A 23,586-nucleotide genomic window follows, 5' to 3' on the forward strand; every position below is an offset into this window, starting at 1 on the left:
ATCAACGGCACAAATGGCGCATCTTATCTAGCCTGTTACCCGTCAGCGGGATGATCAGGCGCGGCTGATGAACGACAGCCGCAAGGTAAGCCCGTTGTTAGGCGATCGTGAGCCTCTGGGCGCGGTAGCCTCAGGGCTGCCTTCAAGTGGTCACGATCAGATAGAGGGCGTGCTAGCGCCCTTCATCTGGCCGAGAACAGGTAAGAGAGAAAGGTAAGAAAAAGGAAATGTATAAGGGTAAAAGAGGGGAGGAAGGATGCGAGTGCGTCCCGGGTCGTGCTCGTCTAATAACGAGGACAGATCTTTCCAAAGAAAACGCTGGCTTTAGACAGTTCGGTGAACTTGGTGAAGTCTCTTCCTGTTGCCAGGTTGACTGCTGCATTCGGTGAGGGTGCCAACCTCATCCGATGACGCGGCGGTACCTTTCTGCAGTAGAAGATGTGGTCCGGTGCTTTGCGTCGGTTGCATGAGCAGACCAGGCGTGCATCACTATGGTCGAATCTCTCGTGATATGCGGCGAAGTCCCCATGAAGCGACCTTGCTGCCAGCAGATGGTGCAAGGCTGCACGCGGGAGCGACAGCTCCGGCGGACAGCCTGTAGTCGCCTTGAGATTGAGTCTTTTGTACTGCTCAGGAGCGGAGGTGGACCACCACGCCTGGAACGCTTCTTTCGGCTTCTGTCTTGCGATTCTTCGTAGGTAAGCCAGCGTCGGTTGAGCGCCTTCGGGCTCGGGGAGCGATGACGCTGCCTTTGCCAGCTTGTCGGCCTGTTCGTTGCCAGGGATGTTGGAGTGCCCTGGCACCCAGCGAACTTGGATGGCTCCATGCGATGTCGTCAGAGCTTGGAACTCGAGAAAGACGTTTTGAGAGGATTCAGAAGGAGTGCCTCGTAGACACGTGGCGGCTGCCAGGTTATCTAGGCAGATGAATATATTCTGTGTTGCTAATTCTCGCAGGTTTAGAGCAGCCTTCAGGCCCTCTAAAGCCCCGGTAGCTTCAGCATCGAAAACCTCAGCAGGTCCGAGGCGACCTGATCCGTCAAAGATGGGGATATTGTTCTGATGGATGGTGAAGCCATAGCTGGCAGCCCCTTCTGAGGAAAGAGAGCCATCCGAGTATACGACCAAGGTGAGCGGGTCGAGAGACTCGACCCAGCGGGAAAAGGCGTCAGCCGATTTCTCTTTAGACGCTGTCTGCAGTGGGGGCAACTGTTCTTGATGGAAGCATCGATAGACGAGTTTCGGCCGCGTGCAGGGTGCAAAGAGTTCGTTTGCACGTCGAAGGCGCGTCCTGAAGCTGCTCTCTGCCTGTATTTGATATCTTCGTTTGATGAGGTCGTGGTAAGTAGGCTGTCGGGGCGGGCGCGTTCGGATCGCCAGAGGATGAGCCTCATCCAGCGATTTGAGTCGTGCGGAGAACCTAAGTCGCCTCGCGTCAAGCAATTGATCGACTGGTGGTATCCCGCTTTCTCTGTGGAGGACGGTGATGGGTGTCGTCTTCCAGACGGGAAGAATGGCCTTCATAGCCTGTTTCATGGCTTTTGTCATTATTTGCACGAGATGCTGGTTACTCGATGGTAGATCTTTCGTAGGATGGGTCCACCGCGGCCTGGTCTTGCCCGGGTACCACGCCTCTGAGCCGTGGAGCAGCACTGGCTCGACACATGCTCTGACGGCGCCTCGCACGGCGCTCGGTAGAGGGCCGTGTACCGTGTTGGTGAGCCCCCGCAAATGATAAGCCACTGCCTTTGCTTTGGCCGCCCACTTTTCGACATGAAGTCGAAAAGATAGTCTGCTATCCAACCAGATACCAAGCCAGCGTAGAGCTGGTTCAGGGTATTTCTCGACATCGCCGTGGCGCACTGCCGGCGCAGTCCTGAGTTTGCTGCGGGAGAAATGCATGACTTCGGTCTTCTTCGTGTCGAAGGACACGCCATTCTCCGCGCCCCATCGCACCATCTCGGCGATGGAACTAGATGCCATGGCAGAAGTCTCGTCTACTGTGTCGCCTATGGACAGGATGGCCGTGTCGTCTGCATAGCCGAAGCGACCCTGAGGGTTCCCTAATCGATAGATTGGCTCAGTGTAGAGCAGAAAGAGGATTGGCGATACCGGCGACCCCTGAGGGAGGCCGCACTGAAGGGGAGAAGAGGGCGTGACTGTGTCTTGGTACCTGACACGCGCCGACCGGCCGCCCATGAAGGAGCCGGCCCAGCGAGCCAGATGATTAGGCCAGCCTTGCTCACGAAGACGCAGGACGAGCCTGTTGCGCATGACGGTGTCGAAAGCACCTTGGACGTCCATTGTGACTAGAGTCGCCACCTTCTTGCGTGCAAACGCTTCTTCAATATCATGGACCAGAGCAGTTACCAAGTCTGTTGCCGACCTCTTGGGGAGCGCCCCAGCTTGCTGCGGATGAAGGACGCTGTAGTGAACGGCTGCCCAGGCTAGGCGGCGCGCGATCAGTCGTTCTAGTCCCTTACCAAGACAGGAGAGCAGTGAGATGGGTCGCCATGCTCGTGGTTCGGTAAGGTCTCTCCGTCCCGGTTTCGCGATCATGACCACCTCCGCCTCCTTGAATGGTTTTGGATGATGGCCTATGGTAAGGCATCTTTCGAAGAGACGCCGGACGTGTGTACCGATGGTATGCCATACTGCTTCAAGAAGTTTGACTGTGATGTTGTCTGACCCTGGGGATGTATTGCCTGTGTGACAAGTCGCATATTGCGCCTCCTCCAGAGAGATTTCGGGAGAGAATGGGATCGATCTAGGTGGGAATACTGGCGTCCATGCGTTTGCGATGTCGTCCTCCGCAGTTCTTCGTTCAAGCGTGGCCTGTCGGAGTGCGTTGGCTTTATCCATCTGGCTTTCGTACACGACGTTATCGACCTGTAGAGGTGGCGGCTGGAAGGCTCCTGGGGACTTTAGCCACCGGACAGCTTTGAAAACGTCGCTACTGCTGGAGAAGCCATCGATGAGGTTACGCCAATAGCGCCTCTTGGCCCGACGGACCACACGATGAAAGCCTCTTTTGGCGATCTGAACGTCCTGGTTGAAGCCGAGTGGGTAGCTTCTTCTGATGGCTCGAAAAGCAGCCGCGGCGTCGGCGCACTCCTCCGTCCACCAGGGAGCCGGGCGTCCGCCTTTCCGCGCGGGCCTCCCAGACGCTTTTGCTGCTGATGTTAGTAGACTCACGAGTGAAGACGCAAGCTCGTCCAGCTCCTCGGGGGTCGAATCTGTGAGGGGGATTCCTGTAGCGCCAAGCTCTACGATCTCGACGAATCGTTTAAGCTCGTCTTCCGTCGTCACTCGAATCTTGCCTGGCTGCACCGGAGTCGATCTGACGTCTGGGAAGGTCAGGCTGAGCGTGAAGTGGTCAGAGCTGGTGGCGAGATGGTCCTCGACGATAGCTTCAGCAAGTGGTAGGTTAGTAAAGGCAAGATCGATTGTGTTGCCGTACGGGTTTGTTGGGATATCTAAAGTGTTGAGAAGGCTGAGGTCATTCTCAGACACCCATCCTGCTATCTCTTGCCCCCGGTTCGTAGTTTGGCCTGTTTGCCAGCTACGATGTCTGGCATTGAAATCGCCAGCTACGAGGCAACGTTCCGGGACAGACCATTGAAATAGCGTGTCTAGGGCGTCCCTCTCGTCGTTCTGACGATAGAAGTTGACTATGGTCATGCCGTTGATCGCGAGCCAGAGAATGTCTCGGGTCTGGAAGGGCCGAATTTGGTCGGCAAGGAGTCTGGGGTCTCGCCGGACATATGTCATCACTCTAGGCCGAGTATCGTTGCTATTCCACATGTCGACCGGCGTGAATGTGTCGTATGCAGGGTGAGTCTTGGTTAGACAGCGGGTCTCTGTGTGAGCCGTCCACGGCTCTTGCAAGAGCACAATGTCATATCGTTCCGAGTCGGCCAGCGCCAGGGCGCAGTCGTGGGCCGGAGGGATCTTGCCGACGTTGGCCTGGAAGATCTTGAGCGGCTTCCTGTCGTTCTTTCGTGTTTGAGAATATCTATTCCCGGTCATGAGGACGAGTGATGAGTACGATTCGGCGCTTTCGCGGTGAGCCTGGTCTGGGCTGTTCGGGTTCTTCCTCTGCTTCATAGCCAGCATGAGGGGTCGTGGCCACCATGATGCACGAGGGTGCTCCTGATACAGCTGGGCTGGGAGCACGATGGTTAGGCTGTTCTTGTGATGTGACATCCACGCTTCGTCGCTCAGCCATGCCCTGCTGCGTTTCCTGATGCGATTCCAGATGCCGTTCTCGATGTCGTTGTCGGTATGTCTCCGCACCTACGGTCCGGACATGCTTTCGTTGCTCTTTAGTGAGTCGGCGGAGCACGCCGTGCACTGTCTTTGGCCGAGCTGGGCACCTACGGAAGTTGGCCTGGTGGGGGCCTAAGCAGTTGATGCACTGTTCTCGTGCGATGCAATCGTCTACAAGATGGCCAGTCTCACCACAGCGTCGGCAAACTGGCTGTCTGTGACAGTTGCGGGCAAAGTGGTAGCCCCAGCACGTCTCACACTGTCTGGGTCGGTCGGTTTTGTCAACAAGCCTGGCTGCGCTGCTGCCGAAAAGAGACCAGAATCTCTTTGTGGGCTTCAGAAAGGACACGAGCAGGGCCTTGGTCAAGGGGTTATCCGAGAATTGTCTTCCGGTACGTACATCAATGGGCTTGATCCCAGTCTGGACTTCTATCTCGTCGCTAACGACGCTGTCACTATCCACCTCATTACCGTAAAAGTCAGTCAGCCTTGCGGGAACGTCTGAGACCACATAGGTGAACCATTCCTTGTTCGTTTCTACTGCTGTAGCTCCCAGTTCAGCGGCCCACTCAGCTTGTTTATCTACCAGAAAGTCGCGTGTGACAGAGTCGGCGGCCAGGACGGCCCATCCCGATCTGACCGGGAACACCTGTCGAATTTTGTCCGAGACGGCGCCGAGTTTTTCCCGGATCAGAGTCCGGATGGCATAGCTACTGTGGGCCCTGGCCGGAGCTCCGGCTTCTAGACGGATGAAGACACGGAGGTCTTGTCGGGGTGGGGCGATAGTCGTCTGTTGCCCTTGGCGATGAGGTGGATCTGTTTGTCGGCGTCCATGTTGTTGTTGTTGTCTGTGGGTCAGACGGTCATGGTCAGTGGGAGGCGCGGCAGCAGCGACGCTGCTGTATGTAGGCTTTGGGGTCGCAGGTCCGGAGCAGGAGAGCTCTCGTTTCCAAAAGCCGAGGAAATCATCGGCAAATTGCTGAGCGAAACGTCGTTGCGGTCCGGTGACGAATTGCTGGGCCGCTTCTTCAAATTTGGCACAAAAGGCCTGGAAAACCCCCAGCTTGATGTTGTACTCTTCCACGTATTCTCGCGCGAGATCGTTGGCTGATTCAACGATAGAGATCGGTCGTTGTTCAAAAATGGATGCGGGACTGGCACGCTCAGCTCCTTCCGTAACTGCGGCGATGGTGGCGGGGTTGAGTGGTGAGGATGGTGTCTGAGCCATCCGCCTGGGACCGGGTGAAACACCAATGGTGCCGTTGACGGCTGCCGGACTGTTCTGCAAGAGGGCTGCACGGGCTCCCCGGTTCAGGTTGACGGGAGTGTGGATCCCCAGATCGAAGGGATCCAAGGCAGCGGGCGGGATCGTCGTAGACGAGGCCATCGCCGCGGTTTGCGACTGCGCAAAGCGCAGATTGGAATGTTTGTTGTGCACTTGTTAAGGATTTAGGTGTAGACAGGGCCACTTTCTTAACACTTGTATGCCAAGAAAGTGTGATGACAAAGGAAGGTCGCCGGGCGTAATAAATTGTATTGTATTGTATTGTAGGGTAAACACAATACTGTGTGAGACGGCTGAACTTCGCGAAGCTGGGAGCACTAGCCATGTTAGGAAATGTAACGCTTGACTGATGAAGTACGCTACTCCATAATAGGAAATGTAACGCTTGATCGAGAGTCACTCTATCGCAATATACTATAACATGCCTCGACAGCAATATTAATTCAAAAAAATAAAACTTCATTCATTATGCTCTCTAGACAGTAGAAATACATATTAGAATTAAGTTAAGCTAAATAATTAGTGGCGGCCTTGAAAACCTAACTCGCATTTGCCTACTGGATTATACCCATCCAGAGCTACTAGATGACGAATGCGCACAGGAAAATATTCAGCGAATGCATTCACTGATGTATGATCTGCTTATGCATTGGCATGGAGAGCACACCAGACAGCCACAGACAGTTTCATAGCTCGGGCAGTTGAAAGTATTCTACTATTATCTATATAAGATCTTTATCAGACTCTATTACTTCTCTATATTAACCAATCATCTCACTGAAAACTTGACACATTTGTAACGCCTCTGTACCTCCCCAAATTACCCTTCTACCCATCCATCTCCAAACCTGTTCCTTTCTTTCCTTATCCGTCCACTCATCCCTATAGGAAAACCCATGCCGACTATATAGCCCTTCGCTCTCTCTTGGTAACTGTATCCATACCCAGGCAATAATGGATATCATGACCCCCTCATACTGGCACTTGCCATTCGCAACACTTTTCCAACCACCCTCCGCCCGGTTCTCTTCCCAGCCATTACATAATTCCTGCGGCACAAAACACCCTAAACAACAACCAAAATTCTCTACTACATTGCTTCTCCGCATATACTTTTCCATCCTCACGGCAAGCTCATATGCCTCCTGTACCTGCCCACCTATTTCGATCGCTTTATCGCAACGTAACCCCGAGTGCGTCCTGTCATCACCTGAACCCTGCCATTTGCAGAATGGGCAACCCTCAAGGACTCGAGCTGCGAGCTTCTTTTTGTAGTCCAAAAAGTCTTGATGCTCTTGGGCTACCAGGGTCACAGCACGATACCGAGCATGTTCCACCTCTAGCTCCCGTTGCCGCATATCACCTTCCTCTCTATCTTCTACCATACCGCCTTCGTTCTCTCTATTTTCCTCGTCCACGCGGCATTGACAGACATCACATAGCTCTTCGCCCTCTTCACAGCCCTCTCGATCATTTCGTCCATCCATAACAGAATCAAGTACCACGCGCCGGCATACTTCGCCGCTGATGTAGCTATCCGTAGCGGCATGCTCAGACACCAGCGGCCGTGGCCTCCTAGAACTACCTTGCACATCCAGCCGGATAACTATAGCCTCACTGCGTTGTCCATCTCGACCTGCGCGCCCGCTCTGCTGCGCATAGTCGGCCATCCTACACGGCATCTCTACGTGTACCACCGCTCGGATATCAGGTACATCAATGCCAAGACCAAGCGCGTTCGTCGCCACGATCACTCGCCCGTCTCCGTATTGCTCACGCTTTGTGCCACTCATCCAAAACTTGAGCCTTTCTGCCTTCCCATCCCGTGTGTCAATCTCTCGATGGTAAGCATCGCAACCTTGCTTTGCGGCCAGATGTTCTGTTGCCTCTACTCGCTGGCAGTAGGCAATAATCTTGGCCGGCCATGGGTACTCTTCCAGCTTCTGATTGATCGTCATTTTTGCCTGTTTGACGATGGCAGTAACTGCTTCCTCAACGGTTGAGGCCGGGACTGACTTAATACTGTAAGCTATATTGCCGCGTGTTGCCCTTGCCCGGATTATAGCAACGTCTTCATGCCGTGCGTTGGTCAGGCTGAAGAAAGCTGGTTCATCTGCCGGCGGCAGTGTCGCTGTGAGATAGATCATCTGCACCCCTGTCAAATCAACCCTACACCCTGGCAATAATCAACCCTACTAGGGTTAAGGTGGGTTAATAAAATCAGCTGTAGCAGAGTTGATTTGATCATTAGTTAATAGGGTGACTCGAGCAGGTCAACATTTTCATGTTCACATTTAGATCGCTTGAAATCATATAACCTCATTTAACATCTCATCAAGACATTATTGCAGTGAGGCGCTCGCTTATCAAACAACTTACACTTTGAGGATAAAGGCGTACTTACACGTTTCATTCATAACCATAAGCGCTTTACCATTGGTTCCTGGCTAGTATTCTAGAGTAGCCTACTCCCTGCCAGGTGAATCTAGGAGAATATTGTCATATGTAGCAGATAATGCCAAAGTATCGGTAACATGGCCTATTTGGGACATTATATACGGGATGCGATATGATAAGCTGTATCTGAAAGTGTCAGCCTATTTTGTCCAAACAGCCCGTCTAATAATAGGCCATTTGGTACCTGTCCATAATAATAAATACCGATATTCTCCAGTTATTAGCTCTCGTTCTACATAGCCATGGAGACTTTTGTCTTATTCTTTTCCTTTCGCTTGTGGACTTTATTGTTGGTGGTTGGGTCACCGCTACCCCAAAACCACATGGCACAGAAAGGGTGGATCAAGGATCTTGGACTGAATGCAGTCATACAGAGTCAGTGATAACTCAACCTGATGTGGGGTTCCACCGTAGCTCCGCGAACCCTGAAAGCGTGCACGGACGAAAAGAATGTATTACGAAGCAACTCTGGGGAAATTGGAGAGACGTCTAGCGTGCACGGACCAGAATATGTGCATTGCGTCGCAATGTTCGCGGTAATCATTGTAGTAGGGCAGATTGGCATTCCTGTCGGCAGCAGATAACTGCATGTGCCTCGTAGTCGATAAAAAGTTTAAGATTGCGCAATAATTCCATATCCGGGTTTTTCAGTACAACGAAACGAATAACTGAATCAGTCAGCTTGATATACTAGTACCGAACATGGAGAGTTAGGATGAGAAAAGACTTGCCTCGATGGTTTGTTGCTATTGAGCCCCTGACAGGGGCAGCGGCGGTGGGGCACTCCAAAACCAAGCAACGTGCACGGATAAAAATGATGTAATTTCATGAAAGTAATGATGGTGGGGGAAGGCGCACGGACGAAAAGTGTGTAGTTTAATAAAATTACACGCAGTCCTTGGTACAGTAGGGTTTCCCCGCATCGCAATTGGCCCGTGCCGTTTTCGAAGGTTGGTAGTTTGGCCCAAACTACCAACGGCCTATCGGTTAGCCAGTCTTCAGCCTCCTGCAGCACCGCCTGAGCCGTCGACTGGAAGCCGGCCACGGTGATGCTCTCGCCCAGATAGTTAACCGTCTTGCCGTCGCTGTCCCACCACAGCCGTGCCTGCCCCTCCTCGTGATTGCGGTACCCTCGGCCGTATGTCATCCACCGGATGATCGTGCCGAACGGCGAGTACGAGCCGCTTGTGAGCCATTCGTGATGACCCTTGTGGAAGCGTTCAATCGCGGCGAAGCTCGTCTCGCACGCCGAATCCTCCGAGTCGTACGGGTCATCCTCGAAGAAGTGCTCCAGCATCAGCACCCGGCCGCACCACAAGAAGCCAGCCAGAAAGCGGGTGTGCGAGTGCGCCGGGACCCAGTTGCCGTCCTCCTTGATGCCCAGCACGGCCGTGAAGTGCAGCAGCGGGTTGTGGTATTGCTTCCGGCCCAGCTTCTGCTTGATGCTACTGATGCAGAAGCGGCAGACGGCTTGATCAAGCGCAGCGACATCGCTATTGATATCGCTATCGAAATCGGTGTCTGAATCCGCCTCTGTCTCTGCCTCTCGATCAGTATAGCTCTTTCGATGCTGCTGCTCATACATGGCTATATGAATATTCACACCGATTTTCTTATATTCATATTATATTCAACTTATGTACCAAAACACATATTCATACAACATATTCATGCATATTCATATAAGGGCTCACGTGATGCCAAGCTAATTACTGCAGTGAAGTGAGAGGAATCGATTGGTGTAGTTATATAGCCCGAAAACTTCTCCAAGGCTCCCGTTTGGCCTGTTCGCTATTTGATATCACCCTCTATAGCCTCTGGATCACACGGGAGGCCTATCCCGCCCTCAGCTGACGGTCTAATATGTCCCTCTCGCAGCCAGTTGCCGATACATTCAATCTTCTCAATGCTCTCAATCAACAATCGTAGCCTATCCCACCTAGCTGTGCGCCTAGCCCCTGAAAAGGTCCGCTCTGGCTCTGCTGATTCTGCTGGTACAGACAGGATATCGATAGCCATGCGGCTAAGCCGTGGATACGCTGTACGAACGTCCTCACTACACCACCATTGAAGGGGCGTAGTATCCTCTGCAAGTGCGATAGGAGCCTCTGAGATAAAGCTATCGAAATCATCCTTGCCCCGTGCTCTCGCCATCGTCTTATTTCGCACCTCTAAGCGCATCTTTGAGAGCATCGTATCCTTCTTTCGCTTTAATAATGCAGGCACAGCCAAGGACTGCTCTGAGAGATGTATCTCGACATCGTAATCGTATTCTTCCTTCCAGAGACTACGGGCGGCGGCAAACGCGCCCTCGTGCCATTCCTCGGGCCAACATTCTTCGATATAGCTCTTGCGTTTAGAAGGATCGAGAAGGAGGGCGGCGGCATATACGGGGACATCCTCGGTCATAGTGTAATACTTATCGAGTATGAACCAGCACATATCGATAGAGTGAATTATACGATCATCGCGATTGCTCGGCTGCGAGTAGTGGGCCTAGTTAGCTGATTAACATGCCGTATACGCTATAGATAGAGCAGGAAGATGTAAAATTTAGCCATGTACCTTCCACTTTTCGCAGTGTCCTAGGAGAAGGTCCAGCAGCTCAAGTGACTGTGAGATTGATGCCATAGCGCCTTCAGCTTCCAACGTGGCCTCATAGAAAGGTTGAAGGAACTCTAGCGTTCTTTCTAGCATTTCCCAATCCCTACTGCTAAGAGTATTGCCTTCGAGATCATTATCATGTTCAGCAGTAAACTGGATGATCTGTGGCTTTTTCTTTAACGCAACAGTGATCACTCTATGCCATGAGGACCACCTCGTGATATTATCGATGCCTAGTTGCTTACCTACAGCATCGTACCACTGATCGTTGTGTAGAGCCGAGCTCCGTATATAGACTGCAAGAGCATGAAGCTTTGCTAGCGCTGGAATGCCTTGCCAGCCAGCGAAGCGCTCATCGACGTTGCTGGCTTGCTGATGCGTAGTTGCGGCTCGCTTGCCTCTCGCGTGTGTAGGTTTTCTCGTGGGCTGCTCCTGCCGCTCCTCCTGCCGTTGTTCTTGATGCGTCGTGGTGTCCGAATGTGCCGCAATCTCCGCCGGATCCAGCTCATGTAATTGCTGCGAGAACTCCTCAAGCATAGTTGAACCGGGCTCATCGGCAGTAGCTTCTAGAGCCGCTCTAAGAGCTTCTTTTGAGCGAGCGAGAAGGAATGCTTGTAAGGCGAGATTGATAATATGGCCGATGCAGCGGATTCTGCGGCGTTTGTGAGGGTACTCAGCCTATACTATAACTTAGTATAGGCTACAGCACTATTAGCGGCCAAGAGTAACTTACACCTGATTCCGCCTCCAAAACCTTTGATAGCTCCTCTAAACAGGTGTCGTTTGATGTAGCATTATCGCCTATATAGTAGCCGAGGCTTTGAGCAGTAATGTTGAACTTCCGTAGCGTACCGGCGATCAACTCAGCCTGCGTAGCACCAGAATGGCTGTATTTGCACTCTGGCAGTCCTAGTAGTGCTTTCTGAAGCTTCAAGTCCTCATCGACCCACTGAACGCATATAGCGAGTACGCCATGGCGATGTGGCGATGTCCAGAGATCAGAAGATATGTGTATCTTCGACTGCGTTGTTTGAAGCCTCTCGGCAAGTTGTGAGCTGTATAACGAGTAGTTCGAGTTAATATAGCCCATAGCCTGCTTTCGATCGTTGATAAGAAGGTCCCCAATGGCTGGATTACATGCCAGAGCCAGATCTCGCAGTTCGGAGTGCTCAACTGCCGAAAAGGGCAGCCTGCGCCTTGTTAGAAGTCCCACAACTGCCTCAATATAGGCTTGCTTATTAAAACAGTTGCGGAGAGCAGCCTGCGAAGGACGAGAGACGATATACGACTCGATAGCGCCAGATAAAACACCCGAGGCAAATGTACTAGGAGTATCGTTAGCAGCCTCGCTTGCTCTTATAAGGGCTCGGTGAGCCGTTTCTGCATGGTGTATAGCGTTGCCAGGCACTCGATTTGACCATGGAGGATTCTGACAGTGAAGACAAACGTAAGCACGGTGTCCCTTGGTCTTTCTGCGCTTCGGGCCAAGCTCAGCTTGGAGATGTTTTTCAGGATAATCTATGTAGAAAAAAGCATTGAAATTCCATGAAAGTTTCGATGCAAACGAGCCTATAGAAGCGTTGTTAGTCCCTGAGGCTGATATCTCAGAAGCCTGAGAAGCCATAGATGCTAATAAGCAGTACGTTACTGCATGGTATGCGACAACTGGAGAGTTTTCTTTAAGATGTAATCAAGAGATTTTCGGGTAGAGAGATTGGTGCTGGCATGAAGTGTATTTGTAGTTTGTCACATCCAGCAGACCAAAGGTGATACATTTGGTCAAACTGGAAGGAAAGTCTTCCAGCTGTTCAAACAGGCTGCTCAGACCGGCAGTCCGGAAGTCCGGACTTCCCGTCAGAGGTTGGTATCACCTATGTCTCCCAAAAAGCGAGTTCTTCAACACAAGGGCCCTGGAGGCCCAATTCGTCTTAGGTGTAAAGAAATCGACCTATTTCCACTCATTAGATGGAAAAATCAAGAGGTTCTATCCCTATGATCCAGATCCATCAGAAATTGTGACAGAGTGGTGGTAGCTCTCTAAATACCTAATGGCTGCGTCGAGACCTGTAGCTTAAGCTAATGAGACTGGATGTGACTAGTACCAATCATCTACAGAGATTAGATCTAATTTGAGCCAATCAGGAACCCCTCCCTTATATGAATATGCATGAATATGGATACGCAAATACATATTATATTCATATATTATATGGATATGAATGTGAATATATTCATGCATATTCATATAAGGCCTTATTTGAATATTCATATAGCCATGTCTGGTGGGTCTGCACGGTTTGTACTCGAAACGGGCGGACGTTGATGAGATAGGGATGCGGAATGGGTCTTCGTACTCGTCTCCCATCCTCGGGGGATAGAATCTCCAGGGCAAGGCATATGCCAAATCATCGCCACCCTGTGCCCATCGGGGGCCTGTGAGGTCTACGAGGCATTGCAACGCTTCTTGGCATCTGCGGTTTCTTGATTTGGGTCTCATCTGATGCGGGTCCTCTTTGTTAAGGACAAATCGTGACCATAACTGCTGAAAATGATTGGCACGGCTCTGAAACTGCTCATCGCTCAAGATCAGGGAGACGGTAACTGGCGATATGAGGGGATTGCGGCATTGATAATCATCTACCGAGGCCCAGGAGCATCCCATATTACTCTTTGGTGGCGAGAAATACGGAGCCCAGAACTGTATTCTGAAAAACGATGGCTGATCCGTGTACCAGGTTCCCGAACTGCAATTCGTCCCAATCTCCTTAGTTCGATCACTGTTGAAGGTAACCAGAATGAAATTCCCAATCATACGACGGAATCGGGTATCAAAGGGTCCCGCGTACTCCTGAATTACCTCCCAAATCTCCATGAATCTTCGGTATAGCTTTAGAAAGCCAAGGCCATTCCAGGTTGGTTGATCTGGGCGGCCGAAAAGGCGCCGAAATACGAACTCGGACCAAGCGTCCTCGGGCGGCAGAAGCTTACGTGCTGCCTTCCAACAAGGTATTTCTTCCGGTGTCTGTTCGGATGGCGAACCTAGGAGAACATCGCTATATATATCCCAAGCTTCGTCATAGATTTCCCATATAGTCTGAGCAGTTACGATGTGGCCCACTTGGGCGACTGATTCCTCTTGACTTTGTCTCAAACGACGAATGCAAGGAAGTGCGTTGGGCTTTTTCTGCGGTAGAACTCGACTCCAGTACTGTTGCATCTTTGAGAGCATATGTAGATGATAAGCCCGAGCGACTTCTTCAACAGCTAGATGCGTGATACTTTCGACTAGCTCTACGGCCTTTTGGCTATGCCCACGGTCGAATTCAAGTCGAGCCTCTTTGACCCACTGTTGTAGACAGTGCTCAACAGAGACTTTGTTTGTGGTAAAGAACTGGACATTTGGCTGGTGGATGAAACGGTTATGAACAGGATTCCGGGGTAGGTAGGTATGAACAAGAGTCTCTAGGGCGATGTGTCCACCATTCCAGTCCATACAATGTTGGGGAATCCACGGCATCCCCGACATGGTCACTGAATCATCGAGTCCAAGACCGCGTCGCTCTAGTCGTGACCCTCTTTTTTTGCCCATTTTGTACTGTCCATCGTGATTGCCAAATCCAGTTATCATATAGGAAACGTTGCTCGGCATTGAGACAATACATGAGAAGTCGACAAAACAGCTGAGCAGTGTATAAAGCAAGAATTTGTTGAGGCGAGGAGTGGGCGGAGCTTCGAGAAGCCTGCAGAAACAGGTAATCGAGGGGAACAATGTACCGTGCCGCCTGAGTGAATATAAGACAGTTGATATCCCTAGTTGGGACTATCCAGAAAGGACAATGCTCAGCGGTGCTAGGCGTGGGTGACGCGTTCCATGAAAGTCGACCGACGTGGGGATTCAGGCTGGGATCAAAGTAGCCGCGATCCCACATGGTAAGGATTATGTCGAGACGAAAAGTCATCTCTTTCCTGATACCATAGCCTGCTCGACTTTTCGTATCTGAAATGGCTCTAACGTGACGCTTGTTGGCTTTCCAGGCTTTCAATAAGGAGCTACGACTCATCTGAGTTACAGGAGTATCCTGGCCACCCCCGCTGGTAGACGAAAGACCCTTAATCATGTCTTCATTGAGAGCGAGAAGTGGAAGAAACCCCGACCCAAAGATATTGTAGCTGTTGAACATAACAGAGACTTGCTCTTTGATGCAGTTATATGCCTTAAAGCGGATGATGCCGGGGTCTCGTTGCTCGCGCCGACCCGGGTTCGAGGCTCCGTTAGATGTCGCCTTGGACTGATAGTCACCAATGTCTCGGAGAAGAAACCCTTGGAAGTAGGTAGCAGCAAACGGAGTGCTAGGATTGACTCGACAGAGCTTCTCGTGAAGGTGGTGGTGGCATCGGCTCTTCCATAGGAGAGTGAAAGGCTCTGACTCTGACCCTGACCCTGAGGGAGCCCGAGGACCAGGGCAGGCGGCATGATCCCTGAAACCGATATCCAACCAGCACGAGCGGATATCCAGATGCGCAGGGTCCAAGGATTGAAGTACCGTCTCTTGGAAAAGGCTTAGGGTTTCTTGGAGAGTTTCGCGACTGAAGGCATTTTTGAGATCGTGGGACTGGAAAAGCAGTCGAGGGTTTTTGAAGTATGGAACTGGTTCCCCTGATTGATTCAAAACTTGAAATGAGTTGGCATTTTTGAGGACTGACTGCCAGAAAGGCATCAAATACTGGGTCGGAATCGCATATTGTAGGTGTAAAGATCGACTCTCATCCTCTGCTCTCCACCGATTATTACCCGGTTTCTCCTGAAACGAACGAGATTTCGCATATGCTATTTCAAATGTTTGGGGCATCTCCTGCAAGGCCGGACCCGGAATCGTTTCGCAGGCCGCTAGAATAATGATTCGATCATAAAGGTCTTTCTGCCGTTCAAGAGACAGTGCATTCTTGATTGTCGAGGTGCTCAAAATTGGAGCAGCATGAGGGAAAAAGAGGAACGCGGAGAAGCGAACACATCGTACGTTGAACGTGTCAAGAAGGATGTGCCTTGTCCTCGCTAGTTGAAGTCAATGAGGTCGGATCACCTGCTCAGTGGAAAGGTTGAGATTAGGAGATGGAAGAAAAGAAAGCCGAAAGACAGTGGGCGGCCGAATCGTCTGGAGGCCTGTTGCTCCCAGCCAGATGCTATCAATATCCCAGTGTCGCGATATCGGAACTCCTGACCGCAACAGCGGAGCTTGGGTTGTGTTGGCTGATCTGACAGAAAGTTTCGCCACTGCTGAAGATACAGAAACGAAACTTTCGGTACCTCAATCTAGGATTTTCATTGGACAAGAATGATTCTAAAACGTGAAGGAAATGAAGAGGCGCTTTCTCCAAGGATAAGGGTTGCATCTGTCCAGATTAGCCCGGATTAATATTTTATTACCTTCTTCGGGTTTTCCCCTTATCTTATCATGTCTTATCGTTCACCATCTATTGAGCAGGGATCGCACGCTGGGTGGAGACTGTTCGTTTTATTCGCGGTCTGATTGGCTGAGCCCTTCCAAACACAACCGAAAACCGACAACCTAAACCCATCATTTATCCCTCAACGCATGACTGATATCGAATGCGATACTAAGCCGGCGGCATAGGGCAAAAAGGACTAGATTACAGAAGGGAGGGGCTATGACTGTAGAGGAAGCATCGCAAGTAATTGATTAAATGGATGTTGATACGCAGGTAGTAGCCGAATCGTCGAAAAGTAGTAGTCAAGGAAGGTCAGCGCGACCGGGGGTTCGGCGCTGTGGTGTATGCAGCAAGGTCGGGCATAATGCAAGGACCTGTCAGGTAGTGATTGAGACTTCTGGGGAAGAGTACAGTAAGTAATTTTAATTAACTAGATAGTTTATGGTGTTTTTATTATAATAATAAGTTTGAGGGGTTGAGATTTTTGGTGCACGAGCTTGTTTGGTGCACCAGCTTATCATATACGTTAACGTGGATAATAAGCAAGTGCACTAGACAAGTAAGTGCACCACTGCACGGTGCAGCGAAAAATAACCTACCATATAGTTATAGTATAAAAAGATACATTATGTCCTCTCGAAGAAAGGTGTCGGTGTATGAAAAGCAGTATATTGAGCCATTTTGGAGTCCTCGAACTCATGAAACTGTAGATTACTGTGTATCTGCTTCTGCCCTCCCAACCACTAACAGTTCATCTCAGTTTCTCGATGTTCAAGACATGATTTCAGAAACATGCTCCTCTCGACACCCACCAGATAGCCTCAAGGGCAAAACTGGATATTATAGCATCCAGTTGTTAGCGCCAAGCTACACTTGTCATTAGAGAGGACTGTGCCAGCTGGGCATTTAGGTAGGTTAGGATATATGCACTTATCACCAGAGACAACAAGCGGGAGACGACAAGTGGGTGCATTATCAGAGGCACATTTGTTGTCCTTCAGCGTGGTTCCATGTGGACATGAAGGAGCAGTGATGGTAACACAACCTTCTGGTCGCAGCTCACTGCCAGGAGGACATGTCGGGCCATTAATCGCAACGCAGGTGCCGCCGTCAATAAGCTGTGTGCCAGGCAGACAGGCGGGTGGCTGTTCAGAGATGCACTTACCCCCCTTTAAGGTCGCAGCGGCTGGGCATTCGGGTAATGTACCTGCAATGCAACCCTCAGAAGAGAAGACAAAGCCTTCCGGGCAATTGGGTCCCACTTGAGTGGCACAGCCATTGCCTTGGATATGAGTCCCTGGAGGGCATACAGGCTGTTGGCTGTGAAGGCAGATTTTACCATCAAAGACATCGCCTTCTAGGCACACTGGCGAGCTGTGTGAGATGCAAGCTGTTCCATTAAATGCAAATCCTGGTTGGCAGCCTGGACTACTTTGGGAGATACAGTTTGTACCATCAAAGACGGCCTGGCCTGGACAAGCTGGTCCTGAGGCAGAAATGCATTTACCATCCTTGAATGCCCCAACGGCACATGTTGGAGTACTAGTCGTAATGCAAACATCACCCTTGCACACCGAGCCTGGAGCACACACAGGGTTACTCGTCTGTATGCAAGAGTCCCCACGGAGAATCATGTTGACGGGACAGGTCGGCGGTATCGTGGAAATGCAGGAGTCATCTGAGAAAATAGAGCCTTGGGGGCATGTGGGAGGCTCAGGCACAACGCAGACAGTGCCATTGAATGTACCCTGCGCACATGCTGGTTTCTCTTTGAGGGCACAGACCCCCTTTGATAGCACGGCATCTGACGGACAACCCGGCGGTTTGTTAGATGCGCATGCGTGGCCGTTATACGTAAAACCCGGTCGACACCTCTCATCTTGAGACTCCATCACACAAACACCATCTACCAGCTTGGAGCCTCGGACACATTGAGGAGACTCAGGAGCTTGGCAAGCCCAGCCATTGTAATGACCGACTTTGCATTCAGGTGGTGTCGCAGAGATACAGACACGTCCACTGAATGTTGTTCCAGACGGACACGAAGGATTCTGTCCATAAATACAGCTCTTGCCGTTGAACTCAAAGCCCTCATTGCAAGAGGGAGGTTGCTTGGATATGCAGAGGCCGTCTTCAAGCGTCATATGAGAGAGACATGACGGTGGCTGGGAATAGGTGCAAGATCCTCCATCTAATCTTTCACCACTGGGGCATGTCGGTGGTATATTAGATATACAGATGTTTGCAACATCAGTAAACCCTTCTGGACAGACCTGCTTCTCGGTAGAGATACAAGAGATACCGTTGAATTTGAAGTTTGTGTCGCAGGAGGGAAGCTGTATAGAAATACAATTGCTGCCATCAAAGCGCGCCCCATCCTGACAAACCGGGTCTACAGTTGAGATACATTTCTCGTCCTGTAGAACTGTACCCTCAGGGCACTCGGGCTCTTTATCAGAAATACAAGCACCAGCTTTGAGTTTGGTGTTGGGAGGGCAGACAGTAGTAGTTATCTTGAAAGTACAGGCAGTGCCGTTGAAGATGGTTCCCAATGGACAACATTTAATCTGTCCTTTGGAGTCCTGAGAAGGAACAATATCATCAATGGTCATTTGGCCATTGGCATTATTGGCTGCTTTCTGTAGGGGAATGGGTTCCACCTCTAGTGAAAGCGGTTCTTGGTTTGGGCTCTCTTGACCATGAGCTGAAACAGCAAACAAGGCAAGAAAAACGGCCCAGTTGTAGTATTTTGCCATAGCTACGTGGAAAGTAACACTGCAATAAAAATAAAAAGACGGGGGTCAACGAAGATATGTGATGATCAGGATGTACAGCTATTGGAATGAGAGTTGAAGAGCTGTATTTAATCTCAGAGCGAATGTGTAGTACATCCTGTACGAATGCTGAGTATCGGTTATGGACCGTATCACCAGCAGCAACAGGGATTAATGGGCCTCAGCTGCAATTGCAGCCTATAGCTGAGAAGAGAATGGAAGTCATGAGATGATAGATGCCGAAAGAGTCAGTACGGTGCAGTCCAGCCAGCCACCGTGTCCATGCAGTGCGCCCAGATGAGAATGACTTTTTGAAAGCCAGGAGCTGATGCTCCGTGCTACAGTGTCATTTTACAGATGGTTCACCGAGATTTTCTGCACCTTGTGAGGATTCGGTGTGTTACGGGCGATACGCACAGCGACGTATGACCATTGGCAATACATGCATAATATTGATGTGATTGATCATATCGGTCTGCATATTAGCCGTGCAAAGCACCGTTTTGGACATGATCTTCAAGGACATCCAGCTGAATACCCATGGCCACCTGATTGCATCGTCAAATGTTTACACCGGCATGTCCGATACAACGCTAGGGGTCAGAAAACATGTTTTCACTAAGACCTCGGAATTACTGCTGGTGATTAGATATGTAAGTAGTGACATGAAATATATATTCTACCCTCCATTCAAGAGAGTAAAAGATTTGATATATCTTTTATCTGCAAGAACTTCTTCATCAACCACCATCTCCATCTGAGAAAATGTCTCGCTCCCTATTGATTGTTTATCTAGCCTGCTTGGCTTTCCTCCCCGCTCTCATCAGTGCCCAATCATGCAGCACCACAGGCACATATGCTGGCTGCTGCCCATCCTCAGACAAGAAAATCGTTACTTTTCAAGGCAAAGACTACCGAGTCTACTGCGATGTGGTTATTGCTCCAGGTTCAGTGGAGTTTACCAGTACCCCTGCCGAATGTGCAAACCGTTGCGGTAGCATGGAAGAATGTGTTGACTCATTCTGGGAACCGCCGCGCCAATCGGAGCGATCCGGTCGCTGTGAGATGAATCTGCTTGAAAGCGAAGCTCAAAGCCTAGCGATCGTTCCTATGGCTTCTGCGGGACCGACGCAGTGCGATCGAGATCTTCAAAAGTGTCGAACAGATCTCGCAATATGTCAGCGCAGTCTCTCGACGCAGCAAGCAAACTGTGCTGCGCAACTCTCAACGCAGCAAGCAAACTGTGCTTCGCAACTCTCAACGCAGCAAGCAAACTGTGCTTCGCAACTCTCGACGCAGCAAGCAAACTGTGCTGCGCAAGTCTCGGCACAACAGACCAGCTGCACAGGCAGAATCTCATCAGCTATAGCATCATATGCATCAGCACTGGCCCAGTGCCAGGGCGCGGTCGCGTCTGCGGGTCTGCGGTGCCGCGTCCCAGGCGGGAACAGTCAATATTACCAGCTAAGCCGTAGCACCGACCCGACAAGCTGCAAGCAGAATTGTCTAGCTGATAGCAGGTGCTTGTCATATGCCGTCGGGGCGACTGGGTTTTATAATAATTATTGTGCACTATATGGACAGGCAGTAAAGAATTTACAATTAGCTCCCTGGCAATTTGTAATATCTGACCGAAATTGCCCTTAAGGTTATAATAGTCTTAATTTAAATTATTACTTTTTTATTTATTTTATTTTATTTATTTTTATATATAACTAAGGTTAATTAATTATATACTTAGAGTCCTCTTTCAGGTGAAAGTGGAATGCGGGGTTATCACAGGGATTACCAGCCAATAGTATTGCAAAACGTCCCACTTTCAGTGAAAGTGGGAGGATCGATAATGATGTAAGGCCCGTGTCGTGTCACATCGGGTCGACGGCCCGCTTCTATTCTCCGACGGCCAGACTTACTCACAGTCTTTCGCACCGGATCTGACGAGCGTAAGATGGAGGCTGATGCATGGCGGCGCCGCGGCGGATCCCCACCCACCCAGAGCTGGTGCTTGGTGGTCTGCAGCCGATGGACAACAGGATGGGGGGTCACCCGATCTTCGACCACCCAACCTGGAAAAGCGGTGACTTCATCCATCCGAAATATGGGATTGGCGGCAATTAGAATGCCCGACGCCAACCGCTGCATATTCAGCCAGCCTACCGCTTCCTTTTCGAGAGGTCTGCGTTAAGCTCGAGCGGGTCTTCCCGCTCAACAAGCCAATCGGCTTTCCGCAATCCATGCATCTTGACGTATAAGGCAATTGCAATAAGCGCGCAATACCGCATCGAGCTGTTCAGTCAGCCATCTGCTTGCGCTTCTGTTCGGATACTCCAGCAGTCCGACAATATCGCCGCCCTCAGCGGCGGACTCGAATCCACAGTCCATGCATGCATCGCATGACATGAGTGGTGGAATTCGGGATTTCCATGGCCCGCCCGAGTCGTGTCGTAAGCAATGGCTTCAACAGCTCCTCCAGTCACCAGGCGGCGGCTATCTGAAGCCGAAAACGGAAGAATGCGCAATGCAAGGTGCCTCCAGTGCGAGCTGAGCGCGGGGATAACTCCATATTTAGGTGAACTAACCATGCAAGTTCGTCTGAGAGGGAGGTGAGAAAGGAACCCTTTGGCAGCCAACTGATCTACTGACCAACATGCGACTCCCCATCTCCCTGTTCCTCCCCGCCCTTTGGGTCGCCAGCTATGGTAAGATCTACCTATTTCCAAATCAAGCTCGTCTTTGCAATTAATAGGTTGCAGTGGTTGGAAAAGGACCCTCTGGGCTTAAACCGTTGCCAATCACGTGCGACAGCTGTTGCCCACCAGGGGTCTCCTGCCCAGCGAACGACGGATGTTTTATCCAGGGCAGAGCCAATATGTCGGCAGAGGCGGGGGACCGTTGCTCCAGTACTGTAGAATCAGTCATAGCTGCAGAGCAGACGAGCTGTGCCGCCAGCATCTCATCAGCAATTTCATCAGTTTCATCAGCACTGACCCAATGCCAGGCCGCGGCCGCGTCGGGGGGTCAGAAGTGCGGTGTCTTGGGATTGGGCCAGGGCCACTACCAGCGTTTCATCGGCGTCGACCTGAGGCGAGGTGTCTGGCTGACAGCAGGTGCCTGTCGTACAGCGCCAACATGGTCCTGTTCTACTTCAGCCTGGGGTCTTATTCACACGACTGCTACCTGTATGAAAAGGCGGCCAAGGATGTGCCGGCCCCATTACACCCTGCTGTATGGGCCATGTATGACCGAAACTGCCCTTGAGGGAGTGAATGGTCGAGAGGTTGAGGATGTGGTCGTGATTTGGAGTCAATCCAATTACTATAAGCCGTTCACAGCGTTGCTTGAAATTAATGTAATAAACGTGGATGCGCGGTTGTGGTGAGTGCCCCACTTGCGTCTGGCCTGAATCCTTTCTCTGTATCACAGCGAGAGGTCCACAATAATGATCCACAACACCGAGAAATGTCAGGCTGCAATAACAACGGAATGGTCTCCCTTCACGAACCCGATGTTCCGTCAGAATGCAAGTCTTGAATAACACAAAGAGAGTGATGTGATCACTGATCACCGCTCGGGCCTCCTTCAAACGTACCATGGTTGACTACCTGCCCCTGCAACCTTCCAGTAAGCCCCCTCGGCTCGGCCAAGACAAAGCGCAGTCCGGACGGCAACGTGCATAACTGTTTTGGTGTTGCTGCAGGTTTGAGTATCAGGCAGCAATCAGTGAATGCATTTCCGGCAACCTTGGTTGAGAAAATACCGCATCTTGCCGGTTTTATCCGCCTTGGCTGCTGCGGTAGACGAGCAACTCATGGGTCTTCGTATTGTGTGAGGCAAAACAGGAAGCTCGGTTACTACCAACAGCTGCAATGCAGCAACATGTGAATAGATAACGCGAGTTGGTTCTAAGCGATCAGCGCGGAGCGGGCCGGTCTGCCCTAGTACGACTTGATATTGATAGGGTGTGCGGGGTAAGCGACTTCAGCAACCCCTCACAGGGCTCCTAATAGTGCAGACCATTTAGACTATTAGTCCAGACTGCAGATCAGGGCAGGGAATACAGATGCCCGGTGTGGACGCTAAGTACGCTAGGTTGTTGGCATGGCGTTACAAAACCAGGGTGCCCATGATTGTTGCTGTGCCAACCGCTTGTTTTTGGATGTTTCTGATCAATTTACTGGTGCGATCCAGATCAATAAGGCTCGTTTCAAGGGATGCATCATCCTAGTCATCGATCCATGAACGCCAGTCGTGGATTGATTATTGATCTTGGATTGCAGTCGGGACTAATAGTCCAAACGGTCTGGACTATTAGGAGCCCTGTTCTTCAACAGCGCGCAGTCGGGGAGGAAATCCTCGCGAATCTAGGTCAAGAATGAATTGAACTATAATCTGTTCTTCTAGATCAGATAGTCGGCGTGAATTCAGGATAGTATTGCATCGAGATTGGATGCCTTGCTGCCGGCGACGTAAGGTTATGCGATTAACCTTAAGGGATTTCCCGGTGACCCGCCGGATCCGGTGATCTGCCGGATTATTGCCAACTTACACGGGCGACTTCAATCTAGCATAGCTCAACAAGCACTTTTCAAAATGCGCTAAAACTACGAAGATGATATAATTATTTCCTTAAGACTTATTTCAATTAACTTCGAAGTCATCAAGCCATCGCGGTCGTTTCCTGTTCCGCTGCGATCGCCCCGAGTCCCGATATGCCACCACTACCTCCCGACCGCTCTCGACAACTAAAGAA

At 50.8% G+C, this 23,586-nt stretch overlaps 7 protein-coding genes across 7 annotated transcripts; 2 read left to right on the forward strand and 5 right to left on the reverse strand.

Annotated features, from left to right (window-relative positions):
- Window positions 1–6,345: 6,345 nt before the first annotated feature.
- BKA55DRAFT_581212 (uncharacterized protein) lies at window positions 6,346–6,672 on the reverse strand (the record flags this gene model as incomplete). The annotated part of the gene is made up of 1 exon (XM_046194033.1): window positions 6,346–6,672. A coding segment is annotated over exon 1 (227 nt), but the record flags the coding sequence as incomplete, so codon positions are not given.
- A 485-nt stretch (window positions 6,673–7,157) lies between these two features.
- On the reverse strand, window positions 7,158–7,724 carry BKA55DRAFT_712878 (P-loop containing nucleoside triphosphate hydrolase protein; the record flags this gene model as incomplete). Its single annotated transcript, XM_046200838.1, has 1 exon — window positions 7,158–7,724. A coding segment is annotated over one exon (567 nt), but the record flags the coding sequence as incomplete, so codon positions are not given.
- Window positions 7,725–8,550: 826 nt separating this feature from the next.
- BKA55DRAFT_680099 (uncharacterized protein) lies at window positions 8,551–9,683 on the reverse strand (the record flags this gene model as incomplete). Its single annotated transcript, XM_046198203.1, has 2 exons — window positions 8,869–9,683; window positions 8,551–8,678 (listed from the first exon to the last, which is right to left on the reverse strand). Exons 1-2 carry the CDS (start codon window positions 9,593–9,595, stop codon window positions 8,551–8,553), a joined length of 855 nt encoding a protein of 284 aa, XP_046043574.1. The 5' UTR covers window positions 9,596–9,683.
- Window positions 9,684–12,709: 3,026 nt separating this feature from the next.
- On the reverse strand, window positions 12,710–15,521 carry BKA55DRAFT_712882 (uncharacterized protein; the record flags this gene model as incomplete). Its single annotated transcript, XM_046200839.1, has 2 exons — window positions 14,389–15,521; window positions 12,710–14,294 (listed from the first exon to the last, which is right to left on the reverse strand). Exons 1-2 carry the CDS (start codon window positions 15,462–15,464, stop codon window positions 12,710–12,712), a joined length of 2,661 nt encoding a protein of 886 aa, XP_046043575.1. The 5' UTR covers window positions 15,465–15,521.
- Window positions 15,522–16,715: 1,194 nt separating this feature from the next.
- Window positions 16,716–18,135, reverse strand: BKA55DRAFT_581218 (uncharacterized protein). The gene has a single exon (XM_046194034.1). The coding sequence runs from the start codon at window positions 17,952–17,954 to the stop codon at window positions 16,884–16,886; it is 1,071 nt and encodes a 356-aa protein (XP_046043576.1). The 5' UTR covers window positions 17,955–18,135; the 3' UTR covers window positions 16,716–16,883.
- A 1,430-nt stretch (window positions 18,136–19,565) lies between these two features.
- Window positions 19,566–20,477, forward strand: BKA55DRAFT_581220 (uncharacterized protein). Its single transcript, XM_046194035.1, has one exon. The coding sequence runs from the start codon at window positions 20,012–20,014 to the stop codon at window positions 20,309–20,311; it is 300 nt and encodes a 99-aa protein (XP_046043577.1). The 5' UTR covers window positions 19,566–20,011; the 3' UTR covers window positions 20,312–20,477.
- A 1,006-nt stretch (window positions 20,478–21,483) lies between these two features.
- Window positions 21,484–22,215, forward strand: BKA55DRAFT_544783 (uncharacterized protein; the record flags this gene model as incomplete). Its single annotated transcript, XM_046190754.1, has 2 exons — window positions 21,484–21,535; window positions 21,590–22,215. 2 exons carry the CDS (start codon window positions 21,484–21,486, stop codon window positions 22,213–22,215), a joined length of 678 nt encoding a protein of 225 aa, XP_046043578.1.
- Window positions 22,216–23,586: the final 1,371 nt, after the last annotated feature.

This window comes from Fusarium redolens (assembly GCF_020744475.1).
Source record: "Fusarium redolens strain MPI-CAGE-AT-0023 chromosome Unknown BKA55scaffold_20, whole genome shotgun sequence".
Classification (NCBI taxonomy): Eukaryota; Fungi; Ascomycota; class Sordariomycetes; order Hypocreales; family Nectriaceae; genus Fusarium; species Fusarium redolens.